The following is a 20763-nucleotide window of genomic DNA, read 5'->3' on the forward strand; positions in this document are numbered from 1 at the left end:
AGAAAAAAGGCAACCCAAAGTGAAAAAAACACTTCGATGAACAGGTAGAAGGTAATTGATTTTCGAACACAGAGGCTTGCTTTGGGATTAATGTTTACAATAGACTTCTAGATATTGCGTAGAATGAAGTTGAGAACGGTTTTACATCGTTACAGACAATTCTTGATTAATTTTCAATCATATTCCCGACAGTACTTGTGAATTTTTCAGAAAAAGAAATTTTAGTTAAGGCTGAAAACTAAAAAAAGTACCAGCAAAACATTGGCTCGTAGCTACCACTGGAATTGATTTTCCTTCGCACTAGACTTAAAAACTATATATCAAAGATCAACACTGTTCTTGAATTGCCGTTATTACTATACGTCGAATTTAATACAATTGTCCCAAGTTATCCTGAAGTTTTGATCATTCTTGTTTTATTCCTGACTTTACTCGTGGCTGACTTCCGCTGAAAGGTCATTTTCAGCCTTAAAGAGGATCAAGAGGCATTAAAGGTGTTCAATGAAACAGGAGAAAATTAGACCAGTCAATAACGGATGATTTAGGGTCGAATAAGGGAAAAAATGGCGGAAAGCTGGAACAAATTTTCTTTTCTTTATATAAGTGTCCGTAATAACATATTAATTTTGCACCACTCTTGGAAAAATGGCGCCAAAAATTAGTTTTTTGTAAATATCTCGCATATAAAGCATTTTAGAGCAAAACATGTTATTACAAAAATAATCTACATTAAATTCTCTGCAAGAAATGTTCTCTTCATTTTTTCTCTAGGGTGCAGCGTTTAGATGTTATAGGCGTGGAAAATTACACATTTTTCTTTCAGCATCGCTTTGTAGCAGAACTTTAACGAATATTTTCTGATACTATTTTGTTTTAGTAATTTTTTACATAAAATATAAATTAATATATTTTTCATTCATTGCAGGTGTGACTAAGGATCAGTAATCAGGTCTATTAGATCATCTATGTTCAAGATGTCAGCTGAAAATGTTTTATCTGTGAGAAACTTCTCGGTGATGGTGTTACATGCATAGTAAAAGAAAAGGGACTGAAAACATTAGTAGACTGCAGTATTAAAGTGAAAGATGGAAACGAATGTCAACTTAAGGGACTGAGAAGTGTTACCCTTCATTAACAATGTAAAAAAAAAGTTTTCACAAAAACAAAAAGTAGCAAAGCGTTGCTATTACAACGTACTTCACCTACGCCGATAACCCTTAGGTCAGAAGTACTAAGATTTAATTTTCAAGAAGCCTGTCTGTTTTGTAGACAATGTACATCAGATGAAATTTTAAAGAGACAAAGAAAAAACTTGTGCGTGAGCGTGAGAGTGTACATCGCATCGAAGCCATTCAAGTTGAAGATTCTATGAAAGCAGCCGACAGAAGAAATGACGACTGGGGTAAAGAAGTTAGTATTAGAATTGGCAATGTTCATGATTTAGTTGCTGCTGAAGCCAGATACCATTCTTCATGCATGAAAAAGTTCTACAAGATTTCTTCTGGAATGAAACGTGGTCGTCCGAAAGATAATGTTTTTTCAGATGTCAGGGCTAATACTTTCAACTACCTTGAAGTTCACAAGGAAGAGTGCCAATTTTCATTCAGTGAATTTTTTCAATATTATACTGATAAACTGCCAACTTGAGAAAGCAATAAGAACTAAACTGAAAGAAAATTACTCAGAAGATATTGTTATAGTAAGAAACAAAAACATAAAGCCCATAGTTTGCTTCCCTGATACAGGGCATAAAATTCTCACGGATGCATAGTTTGATCCTCAAAAGCGTAAGTTTGTGGACGAAGAGAAGTTGAGAATCATAATGACAGCCAGGCAAATTGCTGAAGATATCAGATCCCAGGTTTAGGAAACTGATGAATAGTCTCCTCCCTGTAGGTCGTATCACGTAATCATAATCTTTGAATGACGTTAATTCATTCATTAATAGGACCTTAAAATGCCTTCTTGATACTACTATCTTGAAAAACAAGACACGGCAAAGAACGGGAAAGAAAAAGGATAACAATTTCTCACGTCATAATTACAGCAGCTACCCAAAATATCTTTTATCCTTATCGCAAGTAAGACTTGCGGCGCATCTTAATCAAAAGTACGGTAGTAAGCATCTTCTTAATGCTCTCTCTTCGTTATGACTGTGTGCATCATATGCTGAGCCAGCTTTTTTTTTTTTTTTTTTTTTTTTTTTTCAAGTTTCGATTTTTCTACACGCTGCATTCTTTATTTGTTGATATAATAATATCTTCTGAGTAATTTTCATTCAGTTTAATTTCTTGCTTTTTTAAGTTGGCAGTTGAACATTACAATATTGAAAAAATTCACTGAATGAAAATTGGCACTCTTCCTTGTGAGCTTCAAGGTAGTTGAAAGTATAAGCCCTGACATCTGAAACATATCTTCCGGACGACCACGTTTCATTCCAGAAGAAATCTTGTAGAATTTTTTCATGCATGAAGAATGGTATCTGGCTTCAGCAGTAACTAACTTTAAATCATGAACATTGCCAATCCTAATACTAACTTCTTTGCCCCAGTCGTCATTTCTTCTGTCGGCTACTTTCATAAAAGAATCTTCAACTTGAATGGTTTCGATGGGATGTACAGTCTCACGCTCACTCGCAAGTTTTTACTCTGTCTCTTTAAAAATTCATCTGATGTACATTGTCTACAAAACAGGCAGGCTTCTTGATAATTAAATCTTAGTACTTCTGACCTAAGGGTTATCGGCGTAGGTGAAGTACGTTGTAATAGCAACGCTTTGCTATTTTTTGTTTTTGTGAAAAGTTTTTTTACATTGTTCATAAAGTGGAACACTTCTCAGTCCCTTAAGTTGACATTCGTTTCTATCTTTCACTTTAATACTGCAGTCTACTAATGTTTTCAGTCCCTTTTCTTTTACTATGCATGTAACACCATCATCGAGAAGTTTCTCACAGATAAAACATTTTCAGCTGACATCTTGAACATAGATGATCTAATAGACCTGATTACTGATCCTTACTAATAGACCTGAACCGGAGGCGGAGTGGACTACATAGAGCAGACTTATAACGTGATTGGTTGGTGTGAGAGGCCAGATGTGTTATCCTGTGATGGCGTAAATGATGTTACTAATTTTCATAACTCCTCCTACAATTTCCTTTTTGTTGATAATACTTTCCTTTTTCCTGTGTACAGGTGTAAACCTAAGTACAGTTCAAATCATTTGTAAAAAAGTAATGTTCTTTCTATAAAGGAAGAAATTCCAGTTTATTTCGTTTAATAACTTTAGATTGTGCCGGAGAAACAGTATAAGTCAGAAATTGGCCAAAATGAGATAAGTCAAAATTGGAGATCTGTGTGTCATGCTCCACCTCCAGTCAACTTGGTATAAGTCAATTCTAAACATGAATTGAATAATCGCGTCTTGGTACTGTTATTATAAGTGATTCATGGTTATGCTTGGTAAAATAAAAATATCGCCTCTTGAAAACATGTTTTTTTCACACACTGTTTCTCCCGCGCAGTCTCAAAATATTCCATATGAATTATAAGCCATCCTTTTGTCAAGAAATTGCATAAATGTAATTATATTTTCATGCCCAAAAATCACCCAAGAGAAAACAAGTCTCTGTTATAAGAAAACTAATTATTCAGTCACTTTAAAATTATCCCAATCAAAAATGTCTTTTGCGTTAAATTTCAAGCATTTCCCCACTAACTACAGCTCTGAAATCTTGTACCTAGAAACGTAAGACCGACGACGATACAATAGTTTCACATAATTTTCGCTGTAGCTTACAGTTTTACTGTAAAATTAATAAAATTAATTATTCAGAAATAATTATCGAGTGCTGTTGCTTATACAACACAAACCCTCATAGAAAATTTGGTTGGATGCTGACGGGTAGATGTCCTGTTGATCTCACAGTTTGAGCATTCATACGAATTTAGACAACCAGAGTTTATTAATATATTGTAAGGTACCTACTACAACATTCTCCTCCTATCAAGAACTGATTTAATCTAAAAACATCTTACAATAGAAAGTAAAATAATAATATTAACCGTAAAAATATTTCTAAAAAACAATGCTTTTATAAAATGAACTTAAAAAGCTTGTTTGGGGAAAGAGGGGTAAATTGAAGAAGTTCGACTGAAAGTATTGAGAGCTTTTCTCAAGGTTGAGAGCTAAAGTTTTTCTGGATATCATGGAAATGGTTCGCTATAATCTATTATATTCAGTCACGCCTAGTGCTCTTACTCTTAGTCCAATCTCCTTATCTCACCCCACTATAAATATTATTTTCTCTTTTTTAGAGCATTTTATAAACGTAATGTTTTTAAAAGTTCTATTAACGTTTTCTTATTTTTATTATTTTACAATTATTATCAACATTAAAAGCTGTCACCAACAGGCAATGTATGTACTTGTAATGATTAAATTTAAACATATAGGTAGTCGATGCTACACCAGATTGAAGATGGAGTATTTTAGCTTAGCTTTCGGATTAAGTATATAATCCTGTTGTAAAAAAATGTTCAGAGTTATTACTAATTTAACGATTCTTTCTTCTTATTTTTAGGAGAAGGCCGAACTCCGGCGACGATGGTTATCTCGACGCAGGAAGATGGAACAGGTAAACCCAGAAAAGGTTAGCATTTCAAGTGAAGACGACAAAATTGAAGATACGAGTCTTCATTGTGAGGACGTCGAAGCTCGTAGGCCTTCCGAGTACTTTGACTCGTTCCAAGCTATCTGGAGTTCAAGCGAGATATCAAGTGGAATACGAGAGATGGATCCGCAACAGATAGAGGAAATTGAATCATTTCTAGAAGCAGGAGACATTCAACGCATCATGAACATTTGTTGCGAAGAAACTCAGCAAATAGCAGCACTACTGCTTGCATCTTGGCGAGGAAATCTTCCTGCTGTTCGTCATTTTATAGAGGCAGGAGTTAAAGTATCAGTCACCGATGGAGACGGAAGGTCACTTCTTCATTTGGCTGCTTGCTCCGGATCTAAAGACTGTGTAACATTCTTAATAGAGAAAGGTGCTTCTGTTAATGTGTGGGATAATAAGCAACAAGCAACTCCTCTTCACTGTGCAGCTAACATTGGTAGCCTTGAATGTGTACAAGCTCTTGTGAAAGCAGGTGCCGATGTAAATGCAGGTTTGTTAACAACCCAAGGTAGAACACCGTTGTCGTATGCAGTACAGGTGAATGCCACAGATTGTGCAAAAGCATTGCTAGATGCTGGTGCCATTCCTAACAGTTCAATGGTGTTTAGCGAAACACCCCTCCACGTTGCTGCTGCTTTCGGTTATCCTGACTGTATTAAATTGCTACTCGAAAATGGTGCTGATACTCGTGTCCAGTACGGTACCAACAAAGTAACTCCATTACATCTTGCAGCAGAGGATGGGAACGTTCAATGCGCTCGAATACTCTTAGACGCAGGTGCTGATTTTCGATCAACTAACAAACGACTACAAACACCACTGCATCTTGCAGCACTGGCACAATCCCCAGAAACACTAGAATTACTTTTAGACAGAGGTGCTGACCCAAACGCAAAAGACATAGATGGTCGTACGCCACTGCATAGTGCAATTGTTAAAGGTTCACGCTCATTCGAATGTGTACGAATACTTTTAGAATCAGGTGCGCAGGTTAATCAGCAAGATAAATATGGTTATTCTCCTCTTCACATTGCGGCACTTAATGAATTTTCCTACTGTGTTAATTTGCTAATTAACTACGGTGGTGATGTCACAGCTAAAACTAAAGGTGGTGTATCTGTACTGTCTTTCATTGTTCGTCGTACACCGGACATCCTTCCAATTTTTCAAGAAAAAATGGACAATGCCATCAGCCTTAACGAACACGACATCAACGACGTTGACTGCGAACTGAAACTTAATTTTCGAGTTTTAGTACCACATGCTGAACATGGAGAGAGTGTACTTTTGATGCATTTCATTCAAGCAGGCCAACGGCAGTTTCTTAAACATCCACTTTGTGAAGCATTTCTATATCTCAAATGGCAGTTAATTCGGAAATTCTTTCTCATTAGCCTTCTTTTCCATGTTATCTTTGTTATACTTTACACCATGTACATTATTGGGGTATACTTGCGTGGGTATTCTCATTTGGCCATAAAATGCAATTTAAACCACACAGTTTATTCTCGCTCACGCGATACACAAAATAAATTCTCAACGTTTATCATCGTTGATGGTATTTTCCTACTTGTACTAACTATGTTACTACTAGCTAAAGAAATATTTCAGTTACTGCATGACTATAAAAAATATCTAAAAGAATGGGAAAATTGGGTTCAATGGATTATTATTACTAGTGTCTTCCTTTGCAGTATCTATGATTATGACCCAGAAGGTAGTCAAACACGAACAATAGATTGTTGGCAACATCATGTGGCAGCAATTGGAATATTTTGCACATGGTTGGAATTAATGATGATGGTAGGACGCTTCCCAATATTTGGGCTGTATGTCCAAATGTTTACAACCGTTGCTGTGAATTTCGGCAAGTTTCTTCTAGCCTACGTTTGGTTACTAGTTGCGTTTGCTCTGAGTTTTGGTGTACTTTTACCCAACCACCCTGCCTTTTCCTATGCTATTGTTGGTTTACTAAAAACAGTCGTTATGATGTCTGGAGAACTTGAATATGAAGACATGTTTTACAACAAGGAAGAACCAGTATTATACCCAGGCACGGCTCACATTATTTTCCTAGCATTTACTCTTCTAGTGACCATAATCCTTATGAATTTGTTGGTAGGGTTAGCAGTTAGTGATATACAAGGACTACAAAAATCGGCAGGACTTGACAGACTTGTGCGTGAAGCTGAGCTAATTTCGCATATTGAAGGAATGCTATTCTCCAGGCTCCTACATTGTTTACCACGAAAATTTCTGAAGGTGTTCCATCAGAATGCTCTCTTAGTACCATCTGCGTATCACTGGGCATTCTATATCCGTCCAAACGACCCACGCGAGAATCGATTACCAAAAGATATGATAGAAAATGCTTACAAACTAGTTGCGACTCGTTACAACCGACGTAAACGCCGTTTACCCAAATATGGATCAATATATTCACAAAAATCAACAAACGGTTACGAACGTTGGGATCAATCTGGTCAAATTCGAGCTCATGTATCTGATCTATCAATAGATGCTGGTCTGCATGATGCATTAATAGCAGAACTTGGAGAAGAACTCCAGGCAATAAATAAAAAATTATGCATTATAACGAACTATTGTAAAACAACAAACAAAGATTTAAAAGAGGCACTACAAATTAAGCGAAACAGAACAATATCAGCACCAACAACGCCAGTCGATGAAAGTAATGTCATAAGGCTCTTTCCTCCATGCGAACGTTAGTTTACTTTCTATCATCTAAAACTCCATTTTTAAATAGGACAACAGTAAACAACAAATGGCTGATGTATAAGATGAAATACCTGATTTCGTTGGACTTAGGTCATTATTAACTAAAAAAAATTAAAAAAAAAATGAAAGAAAGAAAAATATGGCTCAATGTCAAACATACTTGACCTTCATATGGACAAATCTAGTTTCGTTAGTGTGTGACTGAAAGTGAAATAGTTAAATTAATAGAAAAGATATTTCTAATACAAGAAGACAGTAAAATGTTACTGTGTGTCTACAACATAATACCGTGCTTGCTTAAAAACTTACTTACCCGCCAATAAAAAATAAACATCACATTTGCATGTCTACAGTACACACGATATTTTCGATATGTGGATGGTGATACTCTATTTTTATATCAAGATGATGTTCAATTACAATACTTATCCCGGAGTTAAAAAACATACGTAATAGGTTCGCTCTTGAAAAGAAAGACAGACGAAGAATAAGTTTCTTAGATATAACAATCTACAGAAGTGACGAAATACCAAAGACACTCACTATATTCATTGAGCTTCTATGCGCTTCAACAAATTAAATCCAAGATATATATATATGTTTTCTTTCTTTTTTAAGTTTTTGAGTATTAAAAGTTATTACACGGAGAAAGATACCGACTCAAGGGTGCATGAAGCCATTATATCAATGCATAGGAAATTACACAGGAATGACGAAATGCCATATAAGAACTAGAATTAAAAAGAAAATATCAGGGAATTAAAAGTAAAACCTCATCATTTTCAGGAGTGGAAAAACATTTACTAGAGAACCAACATAATACAAAAAATATAGGTATTAAGTAGCTCTAAAACACAATTTAAAAAAAAAGTTTGGAAGCATAGCAATCTTGCAGAATCCTACATTGACTAGATACACACAGAAGTTCAAATGTCCCACAAAATCCGTTAAAAAATAATCATCCTTATTTCATTCAAAAATTATTATTAATAAAATTAAAGACAAAATTGATTACCGAGAGAAAAAATAAAACTGGCATTTTTGGCGAAAAAACAAGAGATGATAACGGAATTGCTCGTTGCTTCAAATTAGTAGGTGTATTCAATTATATATCCTAAACTCCCTTCAAAATGAGAAGTACCCTTCCTACCTTCACACCCAACTGAAGAGAACACTCGTAAGGTTGGAAGATTTCAACGAATTAAGACTAAAGCAGGGTTATAAATGAAAACTTAAAAAATAATAAAAGTTTCTCTGCGTGTCGCGTTCACTACACTACCAGAGACATTATGTTCCTTATATTTCTTGTCTTGTCCGTAGTTTAATTATAAGAATGTTGTATTGTAGTTCTTCACTGTACATGTTTCTACGTGTATATCCATATTTATTAGTATTTTTATATACTTCTTTTAAATTAATGCTTAAATGTTTGAATTTATATTACATTTGTCTATCATTGAAGTATGTAATTTGAACTGTACGTTTAAATGAAAATAAATACATAAATAGACCAAAATATCACTTATTACATATATGATATACAAAGATTGAAAAAATGCATGACAAATCGAGAATCGAACCCGGATCTCAATCGTATTGTTCCAATGTGTTAATTACTTCGACACAGAGTCTGCCCCTGAACAGTCATACATTTTATCACAGTTGAGGCTGGTGCTCAGCCCCTCAGACCACATGTATTTTACCACAACTCCTGTTGCGTTTGGACAATCCTGGTGTGTTTGCATTACGGACACATCTGACGGCTAAATTACACAACAGCATAAAAAAAATAAAATGAAGAAAAAATCAAGGGAACAAATATTGTAATTTGTTTCTCAATTTAGTAGGTTTCTTCGATATAATGTCGTTTCGCTGCAATAGTGATTTTGACCACAGCAACTCTTCCAGGTAAGTGAAGTAATGTAGTATTAAGGTGATACTACATAACATCCATGTAATGTAAAGAAAAACTAGGTAACCCTTCCCATACTTAGGCAACTTGCATACAAAGACGATCTATCCAATAACCAACCGATATCACGATCATCATATATAAGTATATAGATGAAGATGCCGAGGATATACTAATAGCTAAACATTAACCGCATAAGACTTAATAAATAGATAAGCTCTCAGCTTAATCTCATTTAATATAAACACTATTACATTCTCACAATTTGGTATTCATTATGCATGACAGGGCTTCATCTAACATATGACAGGAACATATATTAGCAACACAACTCTCTTCTTTTCAATACACCATACTATATCACTGAAATACACTCGCAATATTACAAATAACATCTCATTTTCTCTTATATTTTAACTACAACTCTCTAATATCAAAATATTGCGGATTTGTCATTATTCCTACTACACCAATCACTTATCATCAATAAACAGCTCTCATACGTATAAATGCTTCCAATACTAGCAACACTAGAGAAATACATCCGAACTAACATTTAGTCCAAAATTGTAATTTATCTTAACCCAACACCAGAATAAATTACAATAATCCTTGTCTTTTGGAGTATAGGTTACGCTTCAGACACTAATAACATTTTCTACTTACAAATATTGTATAAATCACATGTTTATCCTAAACAGTATGCCGTAAGTTTACGATCAACTATTATTTACGAAGATTATTAAATAAAATAAAAACTGCAATGCTTCTAAAATCAGAGAAAGGGATGAGAGTCAAGTTCACAAATTAGATCACGGTAATATGGACGGATTATATAACGGTAATATTGGAGTAATTTGTGTGTTTCGTTAGTGGGGACCTTAATCGATTTAGATGAACTTTCACAATAACCAATGTATGCAGGTGGGTATTGATATGAATAATTTCGTATTTTCCAACGAGCAATTACATTACATCTATATTGAATAATTGTGCAATTTATTTTTAATAATATACGAGGGTGGGCTGATAAGTTCTCGGCCCGACCCAGAAGGACTTGAGCTGCAGGCATGAAAGTGTGAGGCTATTCAACATAGGCCCCTCGAAGGTCAACACACGTGGCACTTCGATGCTGCAACTTCTTCAACCCTACAAAACACTCAAGGTCTGCAAAAAACTGTTCCGCAACTGTTATCACCTCTTCATCACTGTGAAATTTCTGTCCTTTCACTGCTGTTTTGAGTTTTGGAAACAAATAATAATCAGAAGGGGCAAGATCTGGTGAGTAAGGTGTGTGGTCAATGCACTGAAACCCTAGGTCCCTCAGAAAATCCATTGTTCTGCCAGCCTTGTGGACGGGAGCATTGTCATGCAAGAACAAGACACCTCGTGTCAAACTTTCCGTGGCACTTTTCTTTAATAGCGTCCTTTACCTTAGCCAGCAGACTGCAGTAATACTCTGCAGTTACGGTTTGGCCTTTTGGAAGGTAGTCTGAGAGCAAAACACCATCCTTATCCCAGAACATTGAGGCAAGCACCTTCCCTGCGGACTCTTGTGGTTTGAATTTTTTGGGCCTTGGAGATCCTGAGTGGCGCCACTCGAATGACTGCTGTTTGGTTTCCGGATCAAAGTAATGCAACTACATTTCATCCTGGGTAACAAGCCGATTCAAAAAATCGTCCTTGGATTTCGCAAAATGCCGTAAAATCACCTGTGATGATCTCACACGTTCGCGTTTCTGATCTGCGTTCAAACATTTCGGAATCCATTTCGTAGAAAGCTTGCGCATGTCCAACTGATCATGGATTATTGACCCAATACGTTCTTTGGATATGTGCACTTTGTCAGCTATCTCTTGAAGCAAAATCCGTATGTTGCTCAAAATCAGGTCATGAATCTGGTCCACTTTTTCCGGAGTTGACACTGACACTGGCCTGCCACAACTGTCACCATCTTCTGTTGAAAATTCACCACGATTGAAGTTCGGAAGGGCACTGTCCACCCAATGTGTCTAGCATGCAACTATGGTTTTCCTTGGACGACTTCTGTTGCAGGTCCTCTTTGGTGAATTTGACATCTGGCTCCGCCATGGTTCATTCAATTACCTGTAAAATAAAAACTTTTCATGGTAGAATCGTGAAATTTGGTACTTAAACATATAAAAGATCAACATTTCACATGACATCAATTACATCAGGGTAGTACATTCGGAAGGGGGTCGGGCCGAGAACTTATCAGCCGACCCTCGTAGTAACTATTCTGCCACGGTACTATTCTGTTCGTTATTCCCATTACTACGTGAAATATAAGTACGATCAGTATTCATAATTTTTTTGATGATCATTTAAAGAGAATTCCATTAAGTTATGACAATGCAGAAAAAGAAGTACACTTATATTTAATTATTACTACAAGTCATATATATATATCGCAACATGTCTCTGGCTTGTTAAGATTGAGGGGGATGATAGGAGCAGAGAAAATTTGTAGGCTTAATTATGGACATTTACGACAAAAGTAAGATTCAATTTGAAATCTACTTGAATTAAGAGGTAGTGTATTTCGGTTTTTATATTTACCAATATAATTCTTTGTTATAAAGATCATATAACATTACAGATCGAACTCATGCTAAAAATGTAAAGGTGTCCTTGTCATTACGGTACTCTGAGAATCTCTTTAACATAGGAAATATTCGATGTTCACAGTCCCTAAATTATGGTCATTCTTCTCTTCTCTTATTTTCTCGTCCATCATACCTTCTATCGCGATCTCTCAGACCATAATTTCGCATCAATGGTACAGCACCGAAAAATTAGCTCCGCGGCCACTGACCAACAGCATGTTGTTAGCCCCTCAGGAACACCGTGAAAGCGGACCCTCGGAGAAGTATTCGTGCAATTCCAGACGAATTAGACATTCGGCGGCTCCGCAGGATCGGTACCGTGATGCAACATGAGTTGACACCGGCCAATAAGGATCTGGAGATGTGCAGTCCTCTGAGTTTACGGACTAATCGGGAAAGTTTTCTGCATTGGATTGTCATTTCTGATGAAATAAATTAAACTGATCTGTTACGACAATAGTAAATGGTTACAACAGTGGGTGGATCGTGATCAATGTCCAGGACGGCTTCCAAAATTATTCCTCAACCCGTATGATCGTTGTTACTGGTATGCTAGGGTGATACATCACATTTGTTTTCGTCGAGACGAACACAATTACTGAGGAACATTACAGTGATGCACTCCATGAAATGTTCGCAAGCATATACAAATACTAAACAGACACTATACCTTCGTGTTGCACGATAATGGATGTTCACATGTCACTCACCATTAGTTGCAGTATGAAACTGTTTATCATCCACCATATTCTATTGACTTTCCCCCACGGACTACCACCTCTTCCGGCCTTAATTAACTTGCACAATGACCGTTATTCAAGGGAAACTCTACGCACAAATTCGAAAAATTAAAACGAATTTTACCAACTGATTGATACAATAGTAGAAGTCTGAAATCCAAAATAATATTAAAAAGTAAATAATAAAAATAATAACAACACGCATCTACAGAAATTCTTTGCCCCAGACTGGTTTAATATATCAGCGTTACGAAAATTTCTTTTCCAAGGATTTTGGGTATCATGCATTGCAAAGGAATTATGAAAAATTTATCTACGCAAAAATTTGAGATTTCAATGTGTATAACCATTGACAGTTGAATTCCAACACACACTACTGTTGGAATTATGTACTGTTTTAAAATATGTAAGTGAAAAATTAACTTCAATGGTATCAATCGACTGGACACTGCAAAAGTCATTGATTAAGGTAGCTACAACACTATTTTTATAATTTTCTTTTGACCTAGCCGGCATCTCAATTACCTCTTGGCAGAGAAAAATCTTCCCTACTGACTGGGCGTGCAACATGCGACTGAGAAATCCTTCACATGGCACACTCCAGACTTCTTTCATATGGAATCTACTCATTGGCTCAGTTATGAAAAAGTATGACTACAGCAGGAGACTACCTTGATTAACCAGATATAATAGTTTTTTTTTTTTTTTTTTTTTTTTAATATACCGCCGGCGGACATTTGAATTGTACAAACCAATACCTAGGTCAGAAATGGACCAATGGCTTAGTAACTTATTCTAATAATTCCCTTTTGAATTCTGTAGCTGACAGCACTCTCTTACTCGAACCACTATTGTTTTCATCTTCACGTATTTATTTCCATTGGGCGCTTTTTCTTAATTTTTCCAATATGATGTTAATCTTCGACTCAGATTCCAGAACAACAGCCACATTATGTGGAAAGCTTTTGATTCTAACCATTCTACCAAAACAACTTTACTTATAGTCAAGTCCTTCACGAATATTCTTCAAAATAGGAACTAAATTATGCTTATCCTTTGTTACATCTTCTATTTCAATCCTTATTGATCTATTCATATTTGTTTCTTCTGAATTTTCTATCACTATACTGAATTTTGTCGTTTTTTAATTTAGTACTTCTATCAAAATTATCAGCTAAGGCTGCTAAAAGAGTTTTCTAAATTACTGAATACTACACATACACGTCTTTTGTTTTCACTGTCCAAAAATCGTTTACCCATTACTCGAAGCAAGTTAATTGTATTTTCAGTGCCTCCTCTTCTTTTATTTCAAAATACAAACTGTTCTTCAACTTCCTCATCTGTTAGTTCATATAATTTCTTCTCTTTTGTATGATGCAAGCAATATTTCAGCTGCACAATGAGCTATTTTAATTTTATTTTCTATAATCTACACATTGTTTTGCATTCGATTTCTTAGCTAATGAAACCAATTGTCCATAAGAAATCTCATCCTAACTCTCTTGTTTCGTGTATTTAATTACAAACTGATTTTTTTCTTTTCCTCTTACATTCTTAATAAATGCATATTATTACTTCAGTTGACTTTCCTTCTTACTTTCCCTAACAGTTTTCTTGAAATCTTCCCTCCTTATAGGAAATATTTCGTCATTCTCGTTTATTTCGTATTGCTTTTCACTACCTAAAACATGTGGTTAATTTTTGTTCTCATATAACTCTTCCATTTGCCTAAAATTTTATTTCACTTGCTAAAACCACTTCTATCCTTAGTTACTATATTCTCATAGTTGCTCTACTTTGATTTCTTTTGATTTCAACCGAATTTACCTGTTATAGATTATGAGAATTATTTAGCCTTCCTAATTTCCATTGTCCTACCTTCGTGTCTAATACACGCTTCCCTGGTTTTGACAATTCTTTTTCCTTAAATCTTGCTTAACTTTCAACGCATATTTTTCGAGATACAATTTTCTTTCTCATACTTTTCTGTTCTTCATTTTCCTCAATATTTTGTAATCAATGTTTAATAGTTCTCCCTTCACGATATTGCACCATTATATGGCACGTACAAAGTTCAAAAACTCCCAACACCAAATAGTTTCTGTGCCTGTTACTTCCAACTTCTTTCGAAGTTATGTACGAATGTTGTCATTTTGCCATCTCCAAATTTTTTCATTGTCTAGTTTTTTGTGTCGTCTTATTTTCTCATTACATTTTAAATTTGGATGCTACTTGTGATATGGGAAAATAGTAGCTCTCAAAAAAACCCTTGCCTTTTAAAAACGGCTTCGAAGCCTATCCTATCCTTACTCAATTTATTTGGTACCTCTGTTCATCAAATCGAAACTTTCAAGTATATCTTACTGCTTTATTATATTTGAACCACATGTTCTCAAGCATCAGCGAGCTTTTTGGCAAAAATTTATCAATCGCCTATAGCTCCCATCTCTTTCCTATAAACCATATTATTGTATTATACATAATATTACCTTCCTACTTTCTTCCTATAAAAGCATTTATATCACCCATTAAAATTATGCATATGCCTCTTTTCTCTTTACCTATCGCTTGCTCTGTTTGTCGACAATTTCCTTTTACTAATATTAATTACATTATTAGTTTCAATACCTAAGTAGTAAAATAGATTAAAGTTTAAAGTGCATAGATGGAATAAGTAGATAAATGGGAAGAATAAATTAACTTGCATGTAATTATTGAGTGCAAAAAGTTACACTATCTACTACTTAATAATAAATACAACATTCAACAGTTCTTCCTATTTTTTCTTGTTCTATGTAATCATTTTCAGCCTTAATTTATTTCATTTTCTACACAAAATATTTGAAAGAGATATGCTCCCCTTGTTCCAACACGCCAAAGACGCCTATGTATCGCAGTCAAATATCCACTCAAATAAAATATACTACGTAAGCGCAAATATAAATTAGTAATTGTGTCGATAGTTGTAGATTGATTAAGTTCGATTAGAACATATCTGCACCGTACAGTATTTTATATATTGAACATATAATTAAAATGCACATTTTAACTGCTTTGGCCCAGGCTCAGAATGAAAAATAGTAAATTTCATTCATTAAGAGCGGTAGTACATATACGTATATAATGTGCGAAAAATATACCTAGTAAAAATGCACACATATTGATTTAGACATTAAATAAATATTTCACAACAAAGAGGCACGTGCAAATCAAAAGTTAAAAGAAATGAAGATTTTAGTTTCACATCTCGCATTTTTGTCATGTAGGCTACAGGAAACGGATGATAAATACAAATGAATGATTATGGAAAAATTGATGAAAGGAGAAAATAAAAAGGAAGCCAAACCCAGAAGAAATCCAGAAATACGATGTTCTCTACTACAAATTGACAAGACATGCCATTAATTAATAGGGCATTGTCCTGTTGAAATACAGTAAAACCTGTCTACGTTAGCCACCATCGGTTCCACTGAAAAGTGGCTAACTTACAGAAAATAAGTGTGATTGGTGTTTTTTTTTTTTTTTTTTTTTTAGAATAGGATTTCTAGTATTACTTGATTGTAAAATTTTCATAAGCAATGGCACAACAGCTACTTTTAAATAATGTATATAGAGTAATCGTAACAATATACGTAGTTAACTACCTCTTGTTAACGAGCTACAGTGTTTCCCTCGTAGCAAAATATATTTTGAGAAAATTTTCAAGGAACTCAGATCTCAAAACCTCCACTACCTTTCGACAATCCGTCAGGTGCAAATGGTTGACAATTGAGATGCTTAGTTTTAACCTTGAGAATTTTCCGGAATGTACTAAAGCTCCCCACTGGCGAAAGGAGCCGATATAGCTAATGGTTTTACTAAAACAGACAGGGTGAACAAACACGTATAACCATTTCTTGAATTCCTGTACGTGCTTTTTCTTATTCACATCTTCCTTCACCACCCCTTTATCAGGTTAGTGTTCTGGCCATTGATTTCCAAAAACAAATCATGGGAATTCATGCTTCTTTGTTTCCAGTCACAAATACAGAACATCTGCCTCTCATATGGGAATACTAAAGAGTTAAGAAAAATAACAAAACGGTATTTTGGGTGGCCAAGATCCGCAGGTAAATTTATCATTATCATCATAGGGTAAACACTGCCTCAATGCGGCTAACTTAATTAATGTCTTACGTGAAAATGCAGGGTTCAATACGAACCAGGCCAAGATGAACAGGTGGCCAAGTTGACAGATTTTACTATATGACGTCAAGAATTCTCTGAAGGAAAGGTATGACTTCGCCTTCTAGAATTTCTCTAATGTAAGTCACTGATGGGGTTATTCTTAATCTGCAGCAGCCTAGATTGTGTGCTGTATCCAGTGACGTCCTACTTCATTATTACCCGCTGTTAGGTCGACATTGCACGTTAGAAAATTGCGCTCACTACTACAGCGTCTAATTCGTACGTGGGCGTCATTGTAGGGCAAGTTGAAGCTGGACTCGTCCGAAAATATGACCGCCTGCCACTCAGCACAACAACTCGATATTCATGGATGCATTATAGCCTGAGGAGTTTGCAGTTTTGGATATATATTGAAGATGACGTAAACCATAAGTCTCGCCCTTCCAACATTCAGAAGATGCCTTTGGTGAAGACAAATCCAAACCCGTTATCGTGCTTCAGCTTCTAGTATACACTCTGGACGATGCTATATGGTTTGTCATGGCCATGCGGACAAGATGCTTGTCATCATGTACTGTAATCACATCGCGCAATCTGATTGTCACTGTGTAGGTCATCTTCTGTCCATTGCTTTCACATACACACTACCAGCGTGGCGACATCTGTATGTTTAACAATTTCGCGGTATGAAAAGCCGTCTTCTCGTAGGCCATCCACGCAGCTCACTTCAAAGGTTATACTTGACCCTTTGACGTCGACAAGATACAGTGACGCTACAGCCTTATTACGGTATTACTCCGTACACCGATCCGAGGGCATAGGTGGCCTCACGCACAAGCAATCCCGCTCAAATTGTAACTGTTTCGTATGCCACACTCTGCTGCACAAATCTCTTGACGAGTTTGGACGCATTCCTGTCATTTGTTATTGCTTTCACAATTTTCATAAACATTCGTGTATAAAGTGTACTTTGTAAATGATACCTTACTGTTCATTTTACTATTCATTGTGCTGAATGCATGAATGAGGTTTTTTTAAATATATATATATATAGCTCATCTGCACATTTATAATATTCATCCTAAATTTTGGAAACAATTTTCAGGAAATTTCCAAAGTTAGAAGTCAGTGAAGGAAGCGTTCTTAATACCGCGATTTTAAGCACTGACTACGTTGTTGAGAAACAGTGGCCCCAAAATTGCCACAGATATTTAACAACTTATTAGTGGCGTAGCGTTATGGAACGCCAGGAAGAAGAGCATCCCCTCCCCATATGAAAATTTTTGATTGTATACGTATTTAATGCACTACTGCACTTAACTACAGGAACATTGTCACAGTAATATTTCCTGCCGACTGCAAAATTTTCTCGTCTGCGAAAAAGAAGTTAAGCATGTAAGTTTCATTCAAGCGTACGAGTGGTTTCCGTCGTTTCTCTTTTGCCATATGCAATGTTATACGAGCGTCAGAGACGACACTGAGCAAAAGCCGGATTCTGGCAAAAGTTAAATAATTTAAATCTTTAGTTTCCTCCCTATACTGATTTTGAATTCTGGACAGCAAGGATGCCCGATCGGGCATTTTCATATAGATGCATTTATTTATTTATTTATTTCGAAATTAGCACTGTGTGCATAGATTGGTTGGATTGGAGTTTAGTATCCTTTTCAGAATCAAGGCTATATGAGACGCAAAATCTACATTTTAACGTGGAATCCGAATTACATGAACTTCCATCGAAATTCTTCCAAATTTATTTTGAGGTTACCCTTGAGCCGACCTAAACAGACACATATTCGGTGATGCAAATTTCGTTCAAACCGCATGAGTGTATGAAATTTCGTAAATTAGTTTTCACCAGTAAGTACTGTTTTGATTTTTTTTTTAAGTATACTTTTCGTAACAATTTTATTGATACATGGAAGCTCCTTAATTTACTTTTCTACATAGTTTCCACCAAATTTAAGGCACTCATTGTATCATACAACAAGCTTTGAATACCATCCTCATAGACGTCTGCAACCTGATTTGACAACCACCGCAACAGAGCCGTTTTGACCTCATCATCGTCATCGTTGCGCTGACCACCAGATGCTTCTTCAAATCCAGGAACACATGATAGTCACTGGGCGCTTGATCGGGACTGTATGGAGGATAATCAAGTTCTTCCAGCCAAATGATGCAATACATTTTTAGTTGGAATTGCCGCGGGTAGACGGGCATTATCACGAACCAAAACAATCCTCTTATTCAGCATGCCACGCCTTTTGTTTTAGAATGCACGGCGCAGTTTTTGTAAGGACTCACATTACGTCGTGGAATTTATTATTATTTATTATTTCACCACGAGGAAAAAAATCCACAAGTAACCCCCTTCCTCCTGTCCCAAACACAGTAGACATGATTTTCCAGGCTGAAATTGTTGCTTGAACTTCACTTTATTGGGTAATGTTGAATGCCGCCATTCCTTGCATTGTTGCTTAGATTCCGATGCAACATAATCCACCAATGTTTCGTAGCCTGTGGCAATTTTGATTAAAAAATAATCCCCTTTCTCACTGTGCCGCTCACGCAAAGTCAACGCATTGGCTAAACACTTGGTTTTGTGCACCTCAGTCAACATTTTCGGTATCCAGTGTAACCACAACTTTCGATAATTTAAGCGTTGAGTCACAATTTCAACTTGAAACTTAACGGAACACTTCTTGAAACTTAAGGAAACTTATCAGATAACAACGAAATCGTAAAGCGTCTGTTCTCTTTCACTTTTTCGTCAACCTTCTGCACCAAATCTTTAGTGAGGACAGAATGTCGACCATTTCGTTCATCATAAATATTCGTGGACTATCTTTAAAAGCTCAAGCCATTTTCGTACCATTCCATCGCCCATAATGTTTTCTCCACATATTTTACTAATCTGTCGATGAATTTCGGCATCTTTTACACCTCTCGCAGTAACAAAACAAATCAAAGCGCGTATTTCACAGTCGGCGGGATTCTCAATCGGCGTAGGAATTTTAACTACTCACAAACAAACGTAAACAGGATCGAATGTTTCTGTAATGGGATCTGTGACTTGTCAACATATGTAGGTACACAACGCGCATGTGCGGGATGCCGACCGCATTGCTGCAGCGGTCGAATTTCGAAACAGTACTTACTTAAAAAAATATGCCTCGTTTATATATGTGAGAATCATCTTTACCAAATGTTGGTTTATTGGTAAAAAAAATAATTGAGGAATTTAGGATTTAGATTTCTGGACTTTCGGTATCTAAGGCCATTTAGCCCTTCATGATTTGAGGGAGAACGTCCTCGGCGAGCACACTATCCGGGGAAAAGGGAAGGAAGAAAGGAAGCGGTCTGGGACCTGTAAGTTAGGCACCACCCAGGCATTTGCCTGGTGTGAATGAGGAAAACCCAGGAAAACCTCATTCAGGGTGGCTGGCCTGAAAAAGCGTGTTACACTTTTTCGACCGAGTGCCCCATCGGAAATCGAAACCGGGACCGCTCGCACCGAATGCGAGAGCGTTAGCGACTACGCAACACGGGGCCACAAAAAATTAATTGAAGTGGCAACTAGTTTCCCACTGCAGTCCTCTCATCTTCAGACAAATTATCTAGAAGTAATCCTGCTTAGCTGCTTGCAAACAGTACTTTTAGTTGCATGTTCCTGCTAAAACAGGAACAGCGCCAGAAATTTTCAAAGGAGGTAACTGGTATTGATTTTTTTCTTCTTTCTTTTTCATAACGTCCTGACTTATTGCTTCCGTTCTGTAGCTTGTTAAAGACTTCTAAATAATTCAATTTGAAGTCGCTGACTTTTATTTTTTAAATATACATCTCTGGCCAGCCTGGGAACATCACAAAAACCGCCTCGAATAAATCTTACATTTT

The 20763-nt window shown here is 36.1% G+C and overlaps 2 protein-coding genes across 3 annotated transcripts in view; one reads left to right on the forward strand and one right to left on the reverse strand.

The window, feature by feature from the left end:
• LOC145664376 (ubiquinone biosynthesis monooxygenase COQ6, mitochondrial-like) overlaps positions 1-20763 on the reverse strand; it is a 94111-nt gene that overhangs the window by 33804 nt on the left and 39544 nt on the right. Inside the window, exon 4 of one of the 2 annotated variants that reach the window (XM_081731028.1) lies at positions 11214-11438. The exons of the other annotated variant lie outside the window; for it this stretch is intronic. Coding sequence (XP_081587154.1) covers positions 11427-11438 — 12 coding nt within the window. The 3' untranslated portion in view covers positions 11214-11426. Of the gene's footprint in view, positions 1-11213; positions 11439-20763 lie in introns of those variants that run through there. 2 annotated transcript variants of the gene reach the window in all.
• pyx (transient receptor potential channel pyrexia) lies at positions 4470-10577 on the forward strand. The gene has a single exon (XM_081731026.1). It carries the CDS (start codon positions 4628-4630, stop codon positions 7409-7411), a length of 2784 nt encoding a protein of 927 aa, XP_081587152.1. The 5' UTR covers positions 4470-4627; the 3' UTR covers positions 7412-10577.

This window comes from Thermobia domestica, chromosome 11 (assembly GCF_964235325.1).
Source record: "Thermobia domestica chromosome 11, izTheDome1.hap1.1, whole genome shotgun sequence".
Taxonomy (NCBI): domain Eukaryota; kingdom Metazoa; phylum Arthropoda; class Insecta; order Zygentoma; family Lepismatidae; genus Thermobia; species Thermobia domestica.